Below are 17,457 nucleotides of genomic sequence, written 5' to 3'. Positions count from 1 at the left end.
TGTATCATGGTATATTAAGAAGAAAAAAAAGTTATATGTTACATCTCTATAGCTTCTGGCGATACCTGTTCCATTTTATAGATTTGTCAGCACAAAATGCAATAAACCAATACCATTTTATTACAGCTTTGTTTGCGAGTCATTGGAATAATGATCTTTGGCCGGGTTTCAATAGGATCTCGGGTTTTAAAAGGGAACGTTCCCACATGCAGCGCGAATGGAATCTGTGTATGTCAGCTCACTCGGAAATTGCCTTTAAAAGCTGTATAAGCACACAACACGCTATCTGATTGAATCCCGGCCTTGATGTTTGAAACTACTCAAGGAGTACGCAATAACCACACAATGTCACATTCAAAAATTGTTTATTTCAGGAGCACTGCTAGTACAATCACACAGGAAGTTGTATAAAAGTTTTGCTGTGTAGAACTAGCCCACACCGACACCAGATCTAGCCATCAAACATTGTGGTTGAGCCGAGAACAACAAGTTCAGCACAATCCTGAATATCTTCGGACATGCAATTAACTTTTTACAACAAATCACACTAACCAGAAAATGGAGAGACTGGTTACAACCGAAAATGTCTGACTTTCAAATAAGTCTTACCAAATAACCGAGGTCTGTCATTACAATACCTAGGGTAAAAAAGGGTCCTCTAAAAGCATTTACAAATGAAAAAAAAAAAGAAGAAACAGAAAATATCAGTCTACATCTACACATTTCAACTGTGGTAAATTAATTTAACAAAAGCTGCTTTGCAGACTCGGGGGTTGGGTGTGGTCACATTATGAGGGGAATCATCAGTAATGGCGAGGGTACATTGCCATGGGCGGAGGCTGACCCATGCCTTGGCCCATGCCTTGGCCCATGCCTTGACCCATGCCTTGACCCATGCCTTGGCCCATCCCCTGGCCCATCCCCTGGCCCATCCCCTGGCCCATGCCCTGGCCCATGCCCTGGCCCATGCCATGACTTGGTCTGGGGGATGCCGAATTCCCAGCATTTACCAGGTGGTTGAGAGAGGGTCCGCTTTGAATGAGCGTGTCAAGGGCTTTCTGGACGCTGGGGTTGTCGAAGTTGATGCCCGCTCCCCCTGAGACAGGAGGTCTCTGCCCCCCCTGAGGGGCAGCCATGCGGCCTGTAGGCGACCCATAGCCTTGGTGGATGCCGAGGGGCACCGGGCCTGGGCGCATGGGAGGCCGGGCACCCATCATGTTGGGGACTTGGGAAGGTGTGGGGACCATTTTGGGGACAGGAGAGGCTGAGGACATGGGGAGGCCTGTGGACTGGATGCCCATGGTGGAGCCGTAGGACTGMGGGACCATGGCGGTGCTGGCAGCGGAAGCCGATGCCCCGGCGCCGCTGTTGAACAGGCTGAGGATCTTAGCCTGCAGCTCCTGCTGGTTGTTAGAGGTGGCGTTGGGGGCCGGCGGCATGCTCATGTGGGTAGAGTGGGCACTGTGTGGGGGTGGTGCGTGACCGGGATGGACTGCAGGGGGCATCGTCTGGGCCTGGAGAGGAGGCTCGTGGGTGGCTGCCGTCGCCGGGGGATGCGCTGCTGCAGAGGAAGAAAACAGTCAGTGTTCTTCTGTTAGGAGTTAAATTCTGTAAACTACAGTAAATGGGGCAAAACCCAGCATTGGCTTAGGGGACCTCTTTCAAGCCCAACTTGAGGGCAAAGTTGAGAAAGCCTTACCTGCAAGTGGGTCGGCTCTTACGATGCGTTCCCTCTTGACCCTCAAATACTCTATAAGACTATCCAGCTCCTCTGGAGTCAGGAACCTAGGACGTCAAAGACAGAAGACGCACTTCATGTCAGACACATGAACAGCCAAAGACCACTGTGACACACAATCCCAACTGCACCATTCCGAGCCTCTCTCCTCATACCGGTTTGGGTGGGAATTTACAAAGAGCATTGTCATGTGTAACATCAGCACAATGATAAGCAATGAGACAGTCTACAAGAGAGAGATGAAGGGAGACCAGTGGGAGAAAACGAGACGGATTAAAGTGAAATGGAAAGAGAACGGGCTGTTAAGACAGTATAATATACAGTATTGAAATAAGGAGTGTGTGTGTAAGCAGAATGACTGACCTGCCCTCAGACAGCAGAGTGATGGCAGGAAGCAGGGTGACCGGGTGGCCCTCCCTCTCATGCTCCCTCATCAGCACATCGTCAGCCATCTTGGCAGCTTTCTGAGCGATCTCCTCACGCTCCTTCTCACGATGTTCCACCTTGAAGGAGTCATAGTTGTGGCCCACCAGGACCATGGCATCCTCCATGGGCATGTTGCGATGCTCTAGGAGTGTACATTTTTTTTTTGAAGGCAAAGAAAATAAATGAGTAATTTAAAATGTAGGATACAGGCCTAACACATGGCAGGGCTGTGACTACTACTAAGTGTAAAGTAGTTTTTAGATCAGCCTTCGCTCATCTAGTTTGCATGGACTTCTTGTCAATAGACTGTCAAAGAATTTTGGGCTCTTGGTTATTAAATACTTCATCGGCGCAATTGGGGTACTGAAATCGTCCACATTTCTTTCAAGTGTATATTAGCTAGTTACATCTAGTTACATCTGGGCATGTTTTTAGAGTATGAGTCATTCATCGCTAGCTATTTTACCTTCCTGTGAAGTGACTGTAATAACAGCCCACTGTAACAAACATGAGTCTGATCAGCAAGTGGTTGTGTGCATTCAACTGTTTTAGCATTTTGACTTCCTGCTTTTGCTCAATTTCCCTTCACGGCAAAAGTTTATTGGAACATCACAGTAACTGTGTGGGATTTGACAAAAGGTCAATTGATTCAGATGATAAAAGCAGTTTGTAACGACTTTGTGATTACTGGCAATTTCACAAGGTATGTTTAGATACATATACACACACACATATATATATATATACACACTGCTCAAAAAAATAAAGGGAACACTAAAATAACACATCCTAGATCTGAATGAAACATTCTTATTAAATACTTTTTTCTTTACATAGTTTTGAAATTTGCTGACAACAAAATCACACAAAACGATCAATGAAAATCAAATTTATCAACCCATGGAGGTCTGGATTTGGAGTCACACTCAAAATTAAAGTGGAAAACCACACTACAGGCTGATCCAACTTTGATGTAATGTCCTTAAAACAAGTCAAAATGAGGCTCAGTTAGTGTGTGGGCCTCCACGTGCCTGTATGACCTCCTACAACGCCTGGGCATGCTCCTGATGAGGTGGCGGATGGTCTCCTGAGGATCTCCTCCCAGACCTGGACTAAAGCATCCGCCAACTCCTGGACAGTCTGTGTGCAACGTGGCGTTGGTGGATGGAGCGAACATGATGTCCCAGATGTGCTCAATTGGATTCAGGTCTGGGGAACGGGCGGCCAGTCCATAGCATCAATGCCTTCCTCTTGCAGGAACTGCTGACACACTCCAGCCCATGAGGTCTAGCCATTGTCTTGCATTAGGAGGACCCAGGCCAACCGCACCAGCATTATGTCTACAAGGGTCTGAGGATCTCACTCTCGGTACCTAATGGCAGTCAGGCTACCTCTGGCGAGCCCATGGAGGGCTGTGCGGCCCCCAAAGAAATGCCACCCCACACCATGACTGACCCATCGCCAAACCGGTCATGCTGAGGATGTTGCAGGCAGCAAAACATTCTCCACGGCGTCTCCAGACTGTCACGTCTGTCACATGTGCTCAGTGTGAACTGCTTTCATCTGTGAAGAGCACAGGGCGCCAGTGGCGAATTTTGCCAATCTTGTGTGTTCTCTGGCAAAATGCCGAACGTCCTGCACGGTGTTGGGCTGTAAGCACAACCCCCACCTGTGGACGTCGGGCCCTCATACCACCCTCATGGAGTCTGTTTCTGACCGTTTGAGCAGACACATGCACATTTTGTGGCTGCTGGAGTAATTTTGCAGGCTTCTGGCAGTGCTCCTTCCTGCTCAAAGGCGGAGGTAGCGGTCCTGTGGCTGGTTGTTGCCCTCCTACGGCCCCCTCCACGTCTCCTGATGTACTGACCTGTCTCCTGTAGCGCCTCCATGCTCTGGACACTATGCTGACAGACACAGCAAACCTTCTTGCCACAGCTTGCATTGAATGTGCCATCCTGGATGAGCTGCACTACCTGAGCCACTTGTTGTGGGTTGTAGACTCCGTCTCATGCCACCACTAGAGTGAAAGCACCGCCCACTTCAAAAGTGACCCAAACATCAGCCAGGAAGCATAGGAACTGAGAAGTGGTCCTGTGGTCACACCGCAGAACCACTCCTTTATTGGGGGTGTCTTCGCTAATTGCCTATATTTCCACCTTATGTCTATTCCATTTGCACAAAAGCATGTGAAATTTATTGTCAATCATGTTGCTTCTAAGTGACAGTTTGATTTCACAGAAGTAAGATTGACTTGGAGTTACATTGTGTTGTTTAAGTGTTCCTTTATTTTTTGAGCAGTGTAATATATATATATAAGACAAAAGACCAAAAGTAAATACTGTTGCCTGTTCTTTCGACAGAACACTTACCTACGACATTAGAAAAACAACCCTGGGTTTCAGCTTTACTTAATACTGCCTCAACACTAGCCAATCAGGTAGGTACATGAGTTTGACCAAGTGTCAAGAAGAATGCATCTTAACTTCTTGCCACTAGGGGGTGCTTATTTCGACATAGCACAAATGTGTATCCAATTAAACGGTCTCCTACTCAATTCTTGCTCATACAATAGCATATTATTCTTACTATTGGATAGAAAACTTCTTCTAGTTTCCAAAACCGTTGGAATATGTCTGTAAGTGAAACAGAACTCGACTTAGAAGCACTTTCCTATGTCTGTGTGAGAATGGGAAATTTTATCATTCTGCTTTGAGACCTTGTCTTTAACTTTGCTGTCTTCTATTGGTTTGAGATGCACTGCATACGCCTTCCCTGGCTGTTAGCGAATAGGGAGAGTTGAAATGACGTTCCTACGTATTCCCAAAGTTTTTAAATTGATTGGAACCGAGGTGTCCGACCTTCGGGACTTCGCGCTGACGCAAAGAGGTCTTGCATGTCTTTTAGAACGTCTGGTTTTAGCTCCTAGAAATCCGGTCTGTTTTAATTCGCTATAGGCTTTAAAGACATCATAATTCTTGTTATTTTGAACCGAATTATACCAGTTTAGGTCAGTATATGCGATTTTCAGGTATTTATTTCCATGGCGCTTAGAAACGTGGGTGTCTCTCTCTCGAATGCCATTCTGTACCTGCTAATTGCAACGTCGAGGGAACATTCTCCAACCCAGCAACGATTCTTTTGGCCAACGGACACCTTTCACAAGATTCTGATGGGAGTTCAGCTAAATAGTACTATTTATGCTGATAAAACGTTGTTCTGTTGAAAAAAGAAAAATGTATTAAACGCCAATTATTTCCATGTAGCGTTGCGCTATCGCACCCCTGTATTGTACCCAGTATTGCGCAGTAAGGTTAATTTTAAAAATGTTAAATTCCGATTGCATTAAGAACTAATTTCTTTTCAAATGCTGTCCAACCTGTATTTTTTTAGTCAAGTTTATGAATTTTTTCGATAAGATTAGGTGCTTTCCAAAATGGCGCCGGACAGATTGCTTGATTTTTTTGCCCACTAAACACGTTGTGTAACCACGAATTTGTGCGGGCTAAATATGCACATTTCGAACAAACTATATGCATTGTGTAATATGATGTTACAGGACTGTCATCTGAAGAATTCTGAGAAAGGTAGTGGAAAATTAATAGCGTTTGGTGGTTTATAACGTATATGCTATTTTTGGCATGAATCAATGTTTACTGTGTGACTGACTGTTAGTAAGCTAAGATAACGCTATATTGTGTTTCGCTGTAAAACACTTAGAAAATCTGACATATTGGCTATATTCACATGATCTGTTGTCTTCATTTGCTGTACGCTGTGTATTTTAAGAAATGTTTTATGATGAGTAATTAGCTAATACACGATGGCTCTGTAAGTTACTGTCAATTTTAGTGATAGTTTGTAATGGGGGCTGCAATTGTAACTAATGATTTATACCTGAAATATGCACATTTTTCTAACAAAACCTATGCTATACAATAAATATGTTATCAGACTGTCATCTGATGAAAATTGTTTCTTGGTTAGTGGCTATTTAATCTTTATTTGGTGCGAATTTGTGATAGCTACTGATGCAGTAAAAAAATGGTGGATTTTAAAAAGTGGTTCTTTTGCTAAGTGGTAGCTATAGATTTTACATATGTGGTCCTTCCCTGTAAAACATTTAAAAATCAAGATGATGGCTTGAAATCACAAGATCTGTATCTTTCATTTGGTGTCTTGGACTTGATATTTTGCAATTTATTTATGATATCCCTGTAACTTTGGCATAGGCTATGCTAGTCAGCTTTTGTGATGGGGGGGATCCCGGATCCGGGTTTGTGGACTCGTGAAAGGTTAAACAAGTTAATTTTAACACCTCAAGCTTAAGTTGAGCACTGAACAAAAAATGTCCACCTGTCATTCCCCCCCAAAGCAGGATTAAGACGCTGCACTGATTCCAGTCAGTCCCGGCAGCAGAAACCAGAAGTCTTACCTTGGGGTGTGCCGAAGAGGATGTTGACTGTGCAGGAGCGGTGCACCTGGTGCTGCTGAGTGATGATTATGGCGAAAGGGGTGCGCGCCCGGCCKACGTCCTCCAGCGCCTGGGTCAGGGACACCTCCGTGTTGAGGAAGATGAGGTCCACCACCATACCCAGGTCACGCACCTTCCGCCCCACCGTCTCCGCATACTCCCTACTGCAAGGACAAAGTGGATACTACAGGAAACACGCCACATGCTTATCCACTCATGTTTACAATAAGATGGCTACAATCAATTTGCGAAGAAGATTACTATGGAAGGTCTTGTGTGACAATTAGGCTGTATGCCAAGGGTACACAACTTATTTGTCAAAAGGGCTGGTGTCAGATTTTTTTTATTTTTTTTACAAAGACGACCACATTAAAATTGGCCCGTGGGCTGCATCTGGCCCGCCCTGCTGCATGCATAATCTTTAATCAAATACACAGACTCAATTCACACTTAATCTGAGTGGTAATGTWGAGGATTTAATCATGGACTTACTTTTGTGCCTTGTTGACGACAATGACTGAGCAGTCAACTGGACGCTCCCGGTCATACTGTCTCTGGACCTCCTCATAGTACTGACGGTAGAGCTCGTTACGCCGCCGCTCCTCTACCCGCACGCGGTCATCTGAAAAAGACCAGTCTTTACATTATCTTACCACTGACAGTTCAATTTGTATACAAGTTAAAGGGATAGTTCAATCAGAAAGTATCTATTATTATTTATTTCATTTCAATTGTCTGCTGTTAAAAGGAAAGTTTGAGATTATAGCAGAAAAGCAATTTTCTACTTACCCAGTCAGATGAACTCATGGATACCACTTTTATGTCTGCATGCAGTTTGAAGTAAGTTGAATGTAGTTTCTGGGACGAGTTGATGAAATCAGCTATCTGATCCCATTGACTTCCAGTGATTGTTAGCAATCACTCCAGAAACTACATTCAACTTACTTCAAACTGCATGCAGACATAAAAGTGGTATCCGTCAGTTCATCTGACTCTGGGTAAGTAGAAAACAGGCTTAAATTGTCCAAATCGCAAACTATCCCATTAATACCATAAAAGTGTGCCAGTCAGCAGTCAAGATGGAACACTTAGTACCAAGCAAAAACTAATGCCGTTTGTAAGCATTTAAGAGTATTGATTTACTACCTTTACCTTCAGGTTCTCGTCGGCCGTTCCATGGATCCCTGTACGGGTCCTCCTTCTTGCGGTGGTGCTCATCTGCGCCACCACGGTAATATCGATCATAACCCTCCTCTCTGTAATACACAAGTGAGCAATCGTTGGTTAAAAGTTGCTTGGAATAGGGCAGAGAATGTTCCTTCAGGATGGCCCTTTGCCAGACCGGTCACCTGAATGTGGGGTCTCTAGGGTCTCCGCGAGGTTCACCGCGAGGGTCTCCACGAGGTTCACCCCTGAGATCCTTGTCCCTGCCCTCGGATGTGCGGTAGCGGTCAAAGTTGGGGTCTCGCGGTTCGTGATGGTCACGAGGGTGCCGAGGCTCACGGCCAGGCTCCCGTGAGTGCTCTCGGCTACCCCGGTGTGCACGAGAGTCGCGCCCGTGCATAGGCGAGCGAGAGCGAGGACGGGGCTCCCTGCCTTCTCCATAACCTCCATATGGATCCCTGGAAGAACAAACAAAGCCTTAGTGAAAAATGTTGGATGATTGGGTTACTTTAACATAATGGTTTGGTTTTAATGTCAACATTAGAATCAAATGAAATTTGTTAATTATTTAGAACGCACACAATAAAGCAGTGAAGGCGCTCCTCTCAAGGACTCCACGAATTAACGCATAATTTCCCCTTGACATTGGGGCAAGTGTGATTCCACGACGGAAAAAATGTGAAACCCCCCCACCTAACATTTATCACAATGACCTGATGGCCGGTGATGCAAATGCTAACAATTCCAAGTCACAGCAGAAACGTCTTTCCACTGAAATTGTCCTTCCCATTAACATAAGTCTTCGTAAAAACTTCCAGGGAGTTCAAAACCATATTTAAACGCAATGAAAACCTTAAATTAAAAATACCTGACATCGGGTTTGCTCGAATTTGAGAAGTGATATATCACATGAAAACGTACACATGCTCCATATTAAAATGTGTTTTTGATTAAAGGGTCGTGTTTTCGGAGGTAAAAAATTAATTTATAGAAATGCATTAATACTCGAGTATCAAGCATTCTCAAGAGTGCCTAKCAAGCAAATCGCCAATGAAATCAGCGTACGCAAAACACAACAGGAAACACTTGAGACAAAAAAAATTACCACACATTAAAATATTCTTTATTGTCTATACAGATTTTTGTTAGCTGACAACTGACACCTACTTTCAAATGTTTTTGAAAACGGGCTAACTAGATTGAAATAAAAGACTTGTACTCAAACAGAATATAACTGATCACAGAAATATTTTGATATTGTCGATGTCGATATTGCGTATCAAAGTCAACCGTTTTCCAATTATGAACATTGATTAACTATGCAGAAGCAGACATGACACCTAAAATCAGTCTTATCTAGACCTCAGGCGTTGCCAGAATCGTCCCACAGCGAATTTACATGGTGGTTGGGGGCGYTATTAGTCTAGAACGACATGTATCTGTTGGGCATTTTTAAGCAGAATTTTAAAAAGCCAAAATCGTTGTGCTCAAAACATAATTCAGGTTGTCAAAGTATTGAGACCGATTGTTTCCCATCGCAGACAATAATCGATAATTAAGTTMACTTTATTGCCATGCTGCTGACAACACAGCCGAGCCGATCACAAGGGTGAGGCATGGCGTAGCATTTGTTCAACCGTCCGGTGAAGCAAGATGGCGCCGCATGTACCGGTGATATTTTATGCTGAAGAGCTTTTAAGCAACTTCCTTTGAAATGAACGGGATGCCATTTTTATTGTTTTGTCTAGTTAAATATGGCTTAATCAGAACAGGGAAATTGTGAAAACAAACATCTTTAGAAGACAAAGGACACAGAACTAAATTCAGAATGTTGTTTTATTTCATGATTTTCTTTGTGTGTGTGTGACGTGAAATATTTTACCGCTAACTGAACACAACGCCGAGAAACTCTTAACGAGCTGTTTTTGCCAATGTGCTTCGGGGCAAATGACATGAAACATATTTTACCAGAGCAGCTGAAACGTTGGTACTTCTTCATACCCCATTAGCGTTACTTTACCTTCTTGGAGGGCTCGGCCGGGATTGAGCTTTATTCTGTCGTTGTCGCTCCGCTGCCATATTTATAGCTGAAAATAAACCAATCAAAAACGTTCAACATGACATTTACAGATATTAACTCAATGAAGCGAAAGGTTTTAAGTGCCATGAAATGTAACCCCGCCGCTCACTTTCCCGATCCATAAATTGAGTTCCAGATTTCCAAGCATGAAAATCCAAATTGATTGTTCCAAAAAAAAAAAAAAAAAAAATATCTAATTGGACGAGAGGGCGAAAATGTTCCAGGTTCCAAGTTGTCTTTACATGGCTTCCCTTGTTATATTGCATGAAAAGTTTGATGGGTATTTTTTGAAGAGAGGATGATTTCCATTTTAGTTGAGAATGAGAATCATCTGGGATGCTTTGACTCAGCTACTAAAATAAAATCAAGTTGAGATGAAGCGTTCAAAGGAAAATCTAACTGTTATGTCAATGAGAACATTAACACTACACTGATGACACAAAGCCGAACACGTTAATCTTCCACTCTTAAGAAGCATTGTGTGTGCGTTCTGAAGTCTGTTCAAATTTGCAATATTTCTTCCAATTGTTCAAAGACAATTAAGTGTATCCTTCGGTAGTCAAAAGACATGGTAGCAATTTCAAGTTTTAAATCATTTATTTTGTTTAAATGTCATTGCAAATGCGGAGCTAAAATGTAATGTATACAACAAAACTGTTCTTGGTTGGAGCAGACTAATTTTTCAAAATTACATTGTATATTGCCCCACTTGCTAAACATTCATAGTTATTCAGAAAACMACAGTTTTATAACTTAAGTAAAGCTGCTAAATTGTAGTCTGGGGCTTCTGCTGGGAATACATTGAGCAATTTAAAATCCTAATATCTAAATAAGCCACTGAATGTTATTACAGCGATTCAATCTTGACCTAACACTTTCAGAAGAGGATACATACTGTGTGGTGGAAGACGCCACACTGCACAATAGGCCTACTGTTTAACTATGTTTAATCTCTAGTGGACAAACTACATAAACATAAATGGTACCGTAGATCTGTCATGATACAACGGYWTGCATGACATATCAAACAGGCATTAGTTCTGGTGACTTGGTCAAATCATGATTTTGTAGGTGTTAGCATCTTTAAAATTTCAGAAGGGGGCGGGGCATTTGGCCCATAGATTTGCGAAGAGAGGGCGGAGCTCATCGTTACGGTTCCAATCTCTTCGCTTAAACACATATGGACCCAGAACATACAAATCAAGCATCTGACCAATTACGCAAGACTTTAGCTATGGGTTAACTGAGAATACTGTAATATTAAACTGATATATGCTATGTGATTTCAAAGAAATGGGAAAACCCCTTATTATAGCAAATATTGAGAGTGCTGGACAAACAGAAAAGTATTAAATTGGAGAACTTGGTAGGCTGTTGTCTCCTACTGCACAAGTCTTCGTAGCTGACCAGGTCATCCGCTCATCATGCATTTCTATGGGCTAGTGCAGTATTTTGGGGGGAATTTGAACACATTACCTGTCACACTGCACGAGCAATGACAGGAAAAACATCCAAGGGTCCTAGTGTTGTCGGGAGTACGTAGGAGCAGTTAAGACGTTGTTCTCGCCGCCGACCTTAAGATTTCACTCTGATCTTATCAAATGATCTGGGATGAGTTAATCATTCTAATATCGTACAGCGTATTCTCGGCATTAGTGACAGGAACACCAAGACAAAATTGCTCCCCTTCAGTAATTAAGACTGTTAGCTGGACAGTCACATCTAATACAGTGAACTCTTACCTATTTTATAACCTTTATAAGGGCGACCATTTTGTCCCGCCTTTGCAGCCTCTGCATCCTCAACACGTTCAAACTGCACAAATCCGTACCCTTGGAACATGGACAAGGCTGGAAAAAGGAACATTTTTGTTGTTTTGATTTCATATAAAGGAAACAAGGGCCAGGTTTAAAACTTATGATTTCCTCTCTAAGGGTAGTTTAATTGATATTATAAAAAAGTTATGCATTGAAATAGAAATGTACAATGTTCAGAATTTGGTTCAAGGTTACAAAACTTTATCCCAAAAATGTTGTGATTCTTTAAGATGAATCTACATTTGAATTGATCACAGCTTTATCTTGGGCAAGTTTAATATTAGGCTACTGCATTGTAACCAAAAACAATACAATCGTAATTAGGCTAGATAAGAGTTACATTTAAAGAATCATGACTCCTTAAATTCAATAAGACGAATGATGCTCAAAAATTGAGGATGAAATGTGTATTCCTTCCTAGTAGGTAGCCTAAGTACTAACCATGAATCTTCCCGTAGGGACTGAACAGTTCCTCCATGTCCTTCCTGTCCATCAGTGATGTCGGTAAATTCCCCACAAAAATCCTCCTCTCCATATCGCGGGGATTTTGGCTGTTGGTGCATGAGCGAACAGGGCCAGATGGCGATCCACTGCGGCTTCTTCTGTGAGACATGGCGCTACTCGGCTAGATCCCAACCTTAGTGAWTCTTTTCTTTGGCGTAAATTTTTTGGGGTACTGTTCAATTTCCTCTTTTTTTTTGCGCGTGTGCTCAAAAGTTGTTTCCAAGGTCCTAAAAATGTCAGCGTGGTAAAGAAAAAGAGAAGAGAAATCCCATGGATCAAATGTTTCAGCACAGCAGAGCCCCAAATAGTTACGCCTAGGTTGCACTCTAAGGAAGAGAAAACAAATTCCTACGAAATTCAACAAAATTAGGACATGACAGTCATTCAATGCCCTCTTTGTTGCGTTTGGTTATTATGATCACAACTGTTACTTTGAGAAGCTCTGATGATATAAACTGTTGAATAAATGAAGGGTGAATCATATCATATTTTAGGTTAGTCTTCTTTGAATGCAAAGAAGTTGCCAGTCTTTCAGAATGATTATTCGGATAATTAAGTGTAAGTTCTGTATATCCGCTGAAAGACATTCATCCACTTGAAATACAATGACAACAGGCTGTAAATCAAAACAGCTGATTCCTTTACAGAAAAGTTTGGACAGATGAGGCCGTCCTGTAGTCAGTTTTTTTGTTCTTAGGAATGAAATGTCACCATCTGCAAATGTTTGATTAAGATTCAGAACAGTCAATATGTTATAGCTAGGCCATAGCATCTACAATAGCAAAATTCCCTACAGGGATTTAAAAGCATAGGCCTAGACTGGAGGGAGTTTCCACCAGATTGGGGGTTGACACAGGTAGGAAAGGTTACCGTAAAGTGTTTTCTGGCGTTGTTAAAAGGGCTAAAAACTAGGGCTTGTACACCCTTTGTAAGCAATTTGTGTGTTGGCAAGTCATGATTGGGCTCTTCCTAGCATCTTTCAGTCCTAGCAACCCTAGGTTACACCTCTACTCGTATTCCTCCAGAACAACTGGTTAATATTTCAGCCAAATAATTCCCTGTATTTCTTTCATGTAGGCCACCTCATTTATATCTACTGGTCCTCCATTACCGCTACTGTTTATTACGCAGAAACTGAGTGGTATAATTAGCTACACGTAGCCAATATATTTACAGGTCAGAGTGAAAGTACACACATACGTGTAACTGGAGGCAGTGGATATACCTTCCTCCCGGCGTAGCCATCTGGCTTAATGCATATGCCTTCTAGCTAGATAACTAACGTTTGTTAGCAGGCAAATTAACTTCTAAACTTCAACCATCCTTATTGTCATATGACGTTATTGCTTGCTAGCTAGCTAACAAAATAGCAAAACATTTACATTGGCAAAATGCTGCTTTTAGCAACGCTGGTGCAATTACACACTTGGCGTTGCAAAAACACATAACATTTCAAACTTACTCTGCCTGTGGTTGGTCCTTATAAAAAGGGGGGGTTAGACAAAATAGGTAAAGGAATGTATTATTCAACAGACTCAAATGTGGGTCTGTGCTAGACCCACTTCCACTCGGCTTACCTCATGTCAAAATAAAAGTCCTGCGTGTGCTTAATATGTGCAAAAAAAAAGGAATAACTTGTGGGGGACCAACCTGAAATGTAATTGTATTTAACCTCTGGCATCCCGTGGACTGCTCAGTTTTTTGCAGCCCAACTTTAGTGTGTAAATACACCAGCATTGCTAAAGCAGCTAATAGACCTCGCCTGCTTGTAGTCCCTAAAACCCGAAATTAGTTARCTCTGGTTCATTCAGCCATTCCTATGGGCGAAACGAATGTGGTTTTGGCATAAACGCCAAAAATAAGGTCAGAGGTTAAAACAGGCTTAGGAGATCTTCTACGTTTTGTTCTATGAGATAATCAGTCTGTTACCATGAGCTTTATTACATATATGCATCAAAATAGGGCTAGGTATTTTTTTTACCATCTACACCGGTATAGATGCACAGACCGATTTGCGTTTTTTACTTTACCTTCTATAGCGGTATTTCAATGTTTGGTTTGTTAAATGTGATAAGCCACTCCGTTTATAGTTTACGCTACTTGAGTCATCTCTCTTCCTCGCACACCAAGTCTCGCCCCGTCACTCAAGGAGCGCAGGTGTTGCTCGACAACAAGATCATTTGCCGACGTTCACTCTTCAGTCTGCATGGTCAATGAAGCAGATGCATCAATATGTTGATGACAATGATGCTGCGTTCCACTTTGCTTCTTAATATAAAACCACAAGCTTTCTATAATTACACTATCAGTTTGTGTATCTTACAGTCTGCAAACTGCTAGTTTATATTTTCTTAGCAAGTTGTGGCTAAAATAAATTGTTTGCCGCTAATGCTAACATAGCTAGCTAAGACATCCCGATACCAGTGATTGTGTAAGCCTAAATCAGCATGTTTGTGAAACAGTACCTTCTAAATCAGAGACGTATAGGCGAAGCACGAATGTTAGCTACATGAAGTATGAGAAAACATTTAATGTAGCCAAAGATTTTAGGGTCCCACTCCCCTGGGAAATACTGACCAACACTTTTGTTCCTACCCTGTCACAATAATGACTCCATAGAGATCCTTTTAGTATTCTGTTCCTAATTCTATCATCAAAACCACCCTGGCTTTCTAATTCGTTGTCATGTCAAACATTGTATTCAAAGTATCCACTAGTATATTTAAAATTAAAATAACCATTCTATTTCCATGAATCCAACAGTTCACCCAAGTTTWTTGATCTAAACCGCAAGCCAAATCGCAATATTTMTTTAAAAATAAAGCCTAGACTTTTTTTGCCAATATCATGTAGCCCTATATGGCAGTGTGGAAATTATAAACTTTTGGTTGAGGTTTGATTGAACAGTATAAAGAATCAGAATGGAGAAAGCCACCATGAAATTACATAAAATGTACAGTATGTGTTGCTACCAATGATTTATATAAACCCTGGATTGCTAATCCATAATGTCACTCGTTAGAAATGCAGCTGCCCATAGGAATGAATGGAATTGTAAAGTATTTTATTTAAAATGTTTAAAGGGCAAAAGTATGTTGTTTTAGTGGGGACAGTTAGATTAGTACCATCAAAAAATATATACTCGAAGGAAATGTTTCATGTTTAGGTCACATATTTAAAAGTATGCATTAAAGATGTCCAATAGAATAAACGTGGCAAAAAAAATGGGACTTTAGAAAATACAATTTCTAAAGCTTACAAAATATTTTTTGCAACGATGGGAGAGCGCCAAGATGGATGCGTGGTGGCTTTCAAACAACTCCCCGTCAGTCATCTAGTGTGTGTGTGTGTATGTATGTATATATATATAAATCATTGGTTGCCATCCTACGGTCATGCACAACTCAAAGCAAATTATAAAACTTATTCCAAAATATAAAATACGAAAAATATCGTGATATATTTGGGCCGCTCATCACTTCAAAATTCACACCTTAAATGATAACGATTATATCATCGAATAAAACGTTAGACATATGTATTAAGCCRGTGTTTATCCAAAAACCATCCAAAACCCACTTAGCTTTTGACCAACGAGCCATGGCGGAGTTAGTCCTTACAAAAAGACGCCATTAATATTGCTCTCTGTTGGCGGGAGGCTACAGCAAGCTTGTCGTCATGCCCTGACTGGCTAATGTTGGATAACGACAGCTAACTTTATAAACGTTAGCGAACTAACGTTACTGTATTTAATAACTAGACTTAATGAATCACTGAACCCAAAGCAGGTTTCGCTAACTCATTACCTAAAGTAGTAATGTTAACTAACTAGTTCCGCGTTAACTACCCTACCTCGACTGACTAACGTTAGCTAGCTAGCGTTACTTTACAGCGCTTGAATGAATGACGGCGGGCGTAGGCCTAGCTAGCTACATATCATGGCCCACTAATATCCAAGAAGATGCTAACACGGGACTAGCGATTGTTCTGCGACGGGACGCCATGTTGGCTAGCTTGGTCAGCTTAGGGCGGTGAAATAACGYTAACTAGCTAACTGGCTGTAGCTAGTCACTAACGAACACGGTGTAGTTTATTATAATCAGCATTGTACTCCTACCTTCAACATTAAGGTTTCCAAAAATCTGCAGTGGTTTGATGTCCTCCAGTAAGTTCTTCTGACCACCCGTAACAGCTTCCCCTTCCTTCTTCGCCACACAATAATGGCCGTCTGACTTCTTCTTGTGTGGTTTTTAAAGCAATGGGCTCGTGCCTCGTGTTTGTATTATGTCAATACTGCCATCTGCTGTATAGGAGGTCTTGTTGCAAGGTCAATTTATGTTTTAATGCGTAATAATACAATAAACACCTATCTGAATTCTTCAGTGCTACAATGTTAAACGTCAAACTCCATTATCTTATAAGCTGAGGTTGAACTGATGGACAGTGGACCAGTAGCAGTCAGTATGTAACCTGACACCACAGGAGGTGTTGATGGTACTTGTGTAGAACAATAAAGAAAACAAGCTCCCTTGTCTTCTCCTGAATCACCCCAGGGTGCCGGTGAAGGGCTGGCAGGCCTCCAAAATAGACTAAATGTGCTTATAACATTTGTTCAGGGTTTGGGAGGGCACTGGGTAAGCCATCCTCACATGAAACATAATAGCCCTGGCCTATGTCTGCGGGACAGAGTTTATTTCACCCCTTGGGGCAATTATATATATTTTTACATGCCATCCACCATAGCCCTAAATTGTTAATATAGAGAGAAGCACATCATAGACCAGCACTATACCAGCACTATATGTTTTGTGTGAGGATGCGGGATGTTAAGATTTTTTTTCTCCATTTATACTGAACAAAAATATAAACCCATGTTTGATGATGTGAAATAAAATATCCCAGAAATGTTCCACAGACACAAACAGCTTATTTCTCTCAAATGTTGTCCACAAATTTGTTTTCATCCTGTTAGTGAGCATTTCTTCTTTGTCAAGATAATCCATCCACCTGACAGGTGTGCAATATCAAGAAGCTGATTAAAAAGCATGATCATTACACAGGTGCACCTTGTGCTGGGGACAGTAAAGGCCACTCTAAAATGTGCAGTTTTGTCACACAACACAATGCCACAGATGTCTCAAGTTGGGGGGGGGGCATGCTGACTGCAGGAATGTCCACCAGAGCTGTTGACTGAATGTTCATTTCTCTACCAAAAGCCACCTCCTACGTAATTTTTGAGAATTTGGCAGTACGTCCA

The 17,457-nt window shown here is 41.9% G+C and overlaps 1 protein-coding gene across 4 annotated transcripts; it reads right to left on the bottom strand.

Annotated features, from left to right (window-relative positions):
• Positions 1-348: 348 nt before the first annotated feature.
• ncoa5 (nuclear receptor coactivator 5) lies at positions 349-16,434 on the bottom strand. Of its 4 annotated transcripts, none has more exons than XM_023997330.2 (11): positions 16,318-16,434; positions 12,138-12,427; positions 11,622-11,729; positions 9,820-9,886; positions 7,985-8,257; positions 7,782-7,891; positions 7,128-7,257; positions 6,597-6,799; positions 2,102-2,306; positions 1,700-1,785; positions 349-1,561 (listed from the first exon to the last, which is right to left on the bottom strand). In XM_023997330.2, exons 2-11 carry the CDS (start codon positions 12,307-12,309, stop codon positions 804-806), a joined length of 2,112 nt encoding a protein of 703 aa, XP_023853098.1. In that variant the 5' UTR covers positions 12,310-12,427; positions 16,318-16,434; the 3' UTR covers positions 349-803. The 4 variants fall into 4 exon arrangements, with proteins under 4 accessions (XP_023853098.1, XP_023853099.1, XP_023853101.1 ...); XM_023997331.2 differs by having other exon boundaries at positions 7,788-7,891; XM_023997333.2 differs by lacking the exons at positions 11,622-11,729; positions 12,138-12,427.
• Positions 16,435-17,457: the final 1,023 nt, after the last annotated feature.

The sequence above is a fragment of the Salvelinus sp. IW2-2015 genome, linkage group LG11, assembly GCF_002910315.2.
Source record: "Salvelinus sp. IW2-2015 linkage group LG11, ASM291031v2, whole genome shotgun sequence".
Lineage (NCBI taxonomy): Eukaryota > Metazoa > Chordata > Actinopteri > Salmoniformes > Salmonidae > Salvelinus > Salvelinus sp. IW2-2015.
This window is presented reverse-complemented; position numbering and strand designations above follow the sequence as displayed.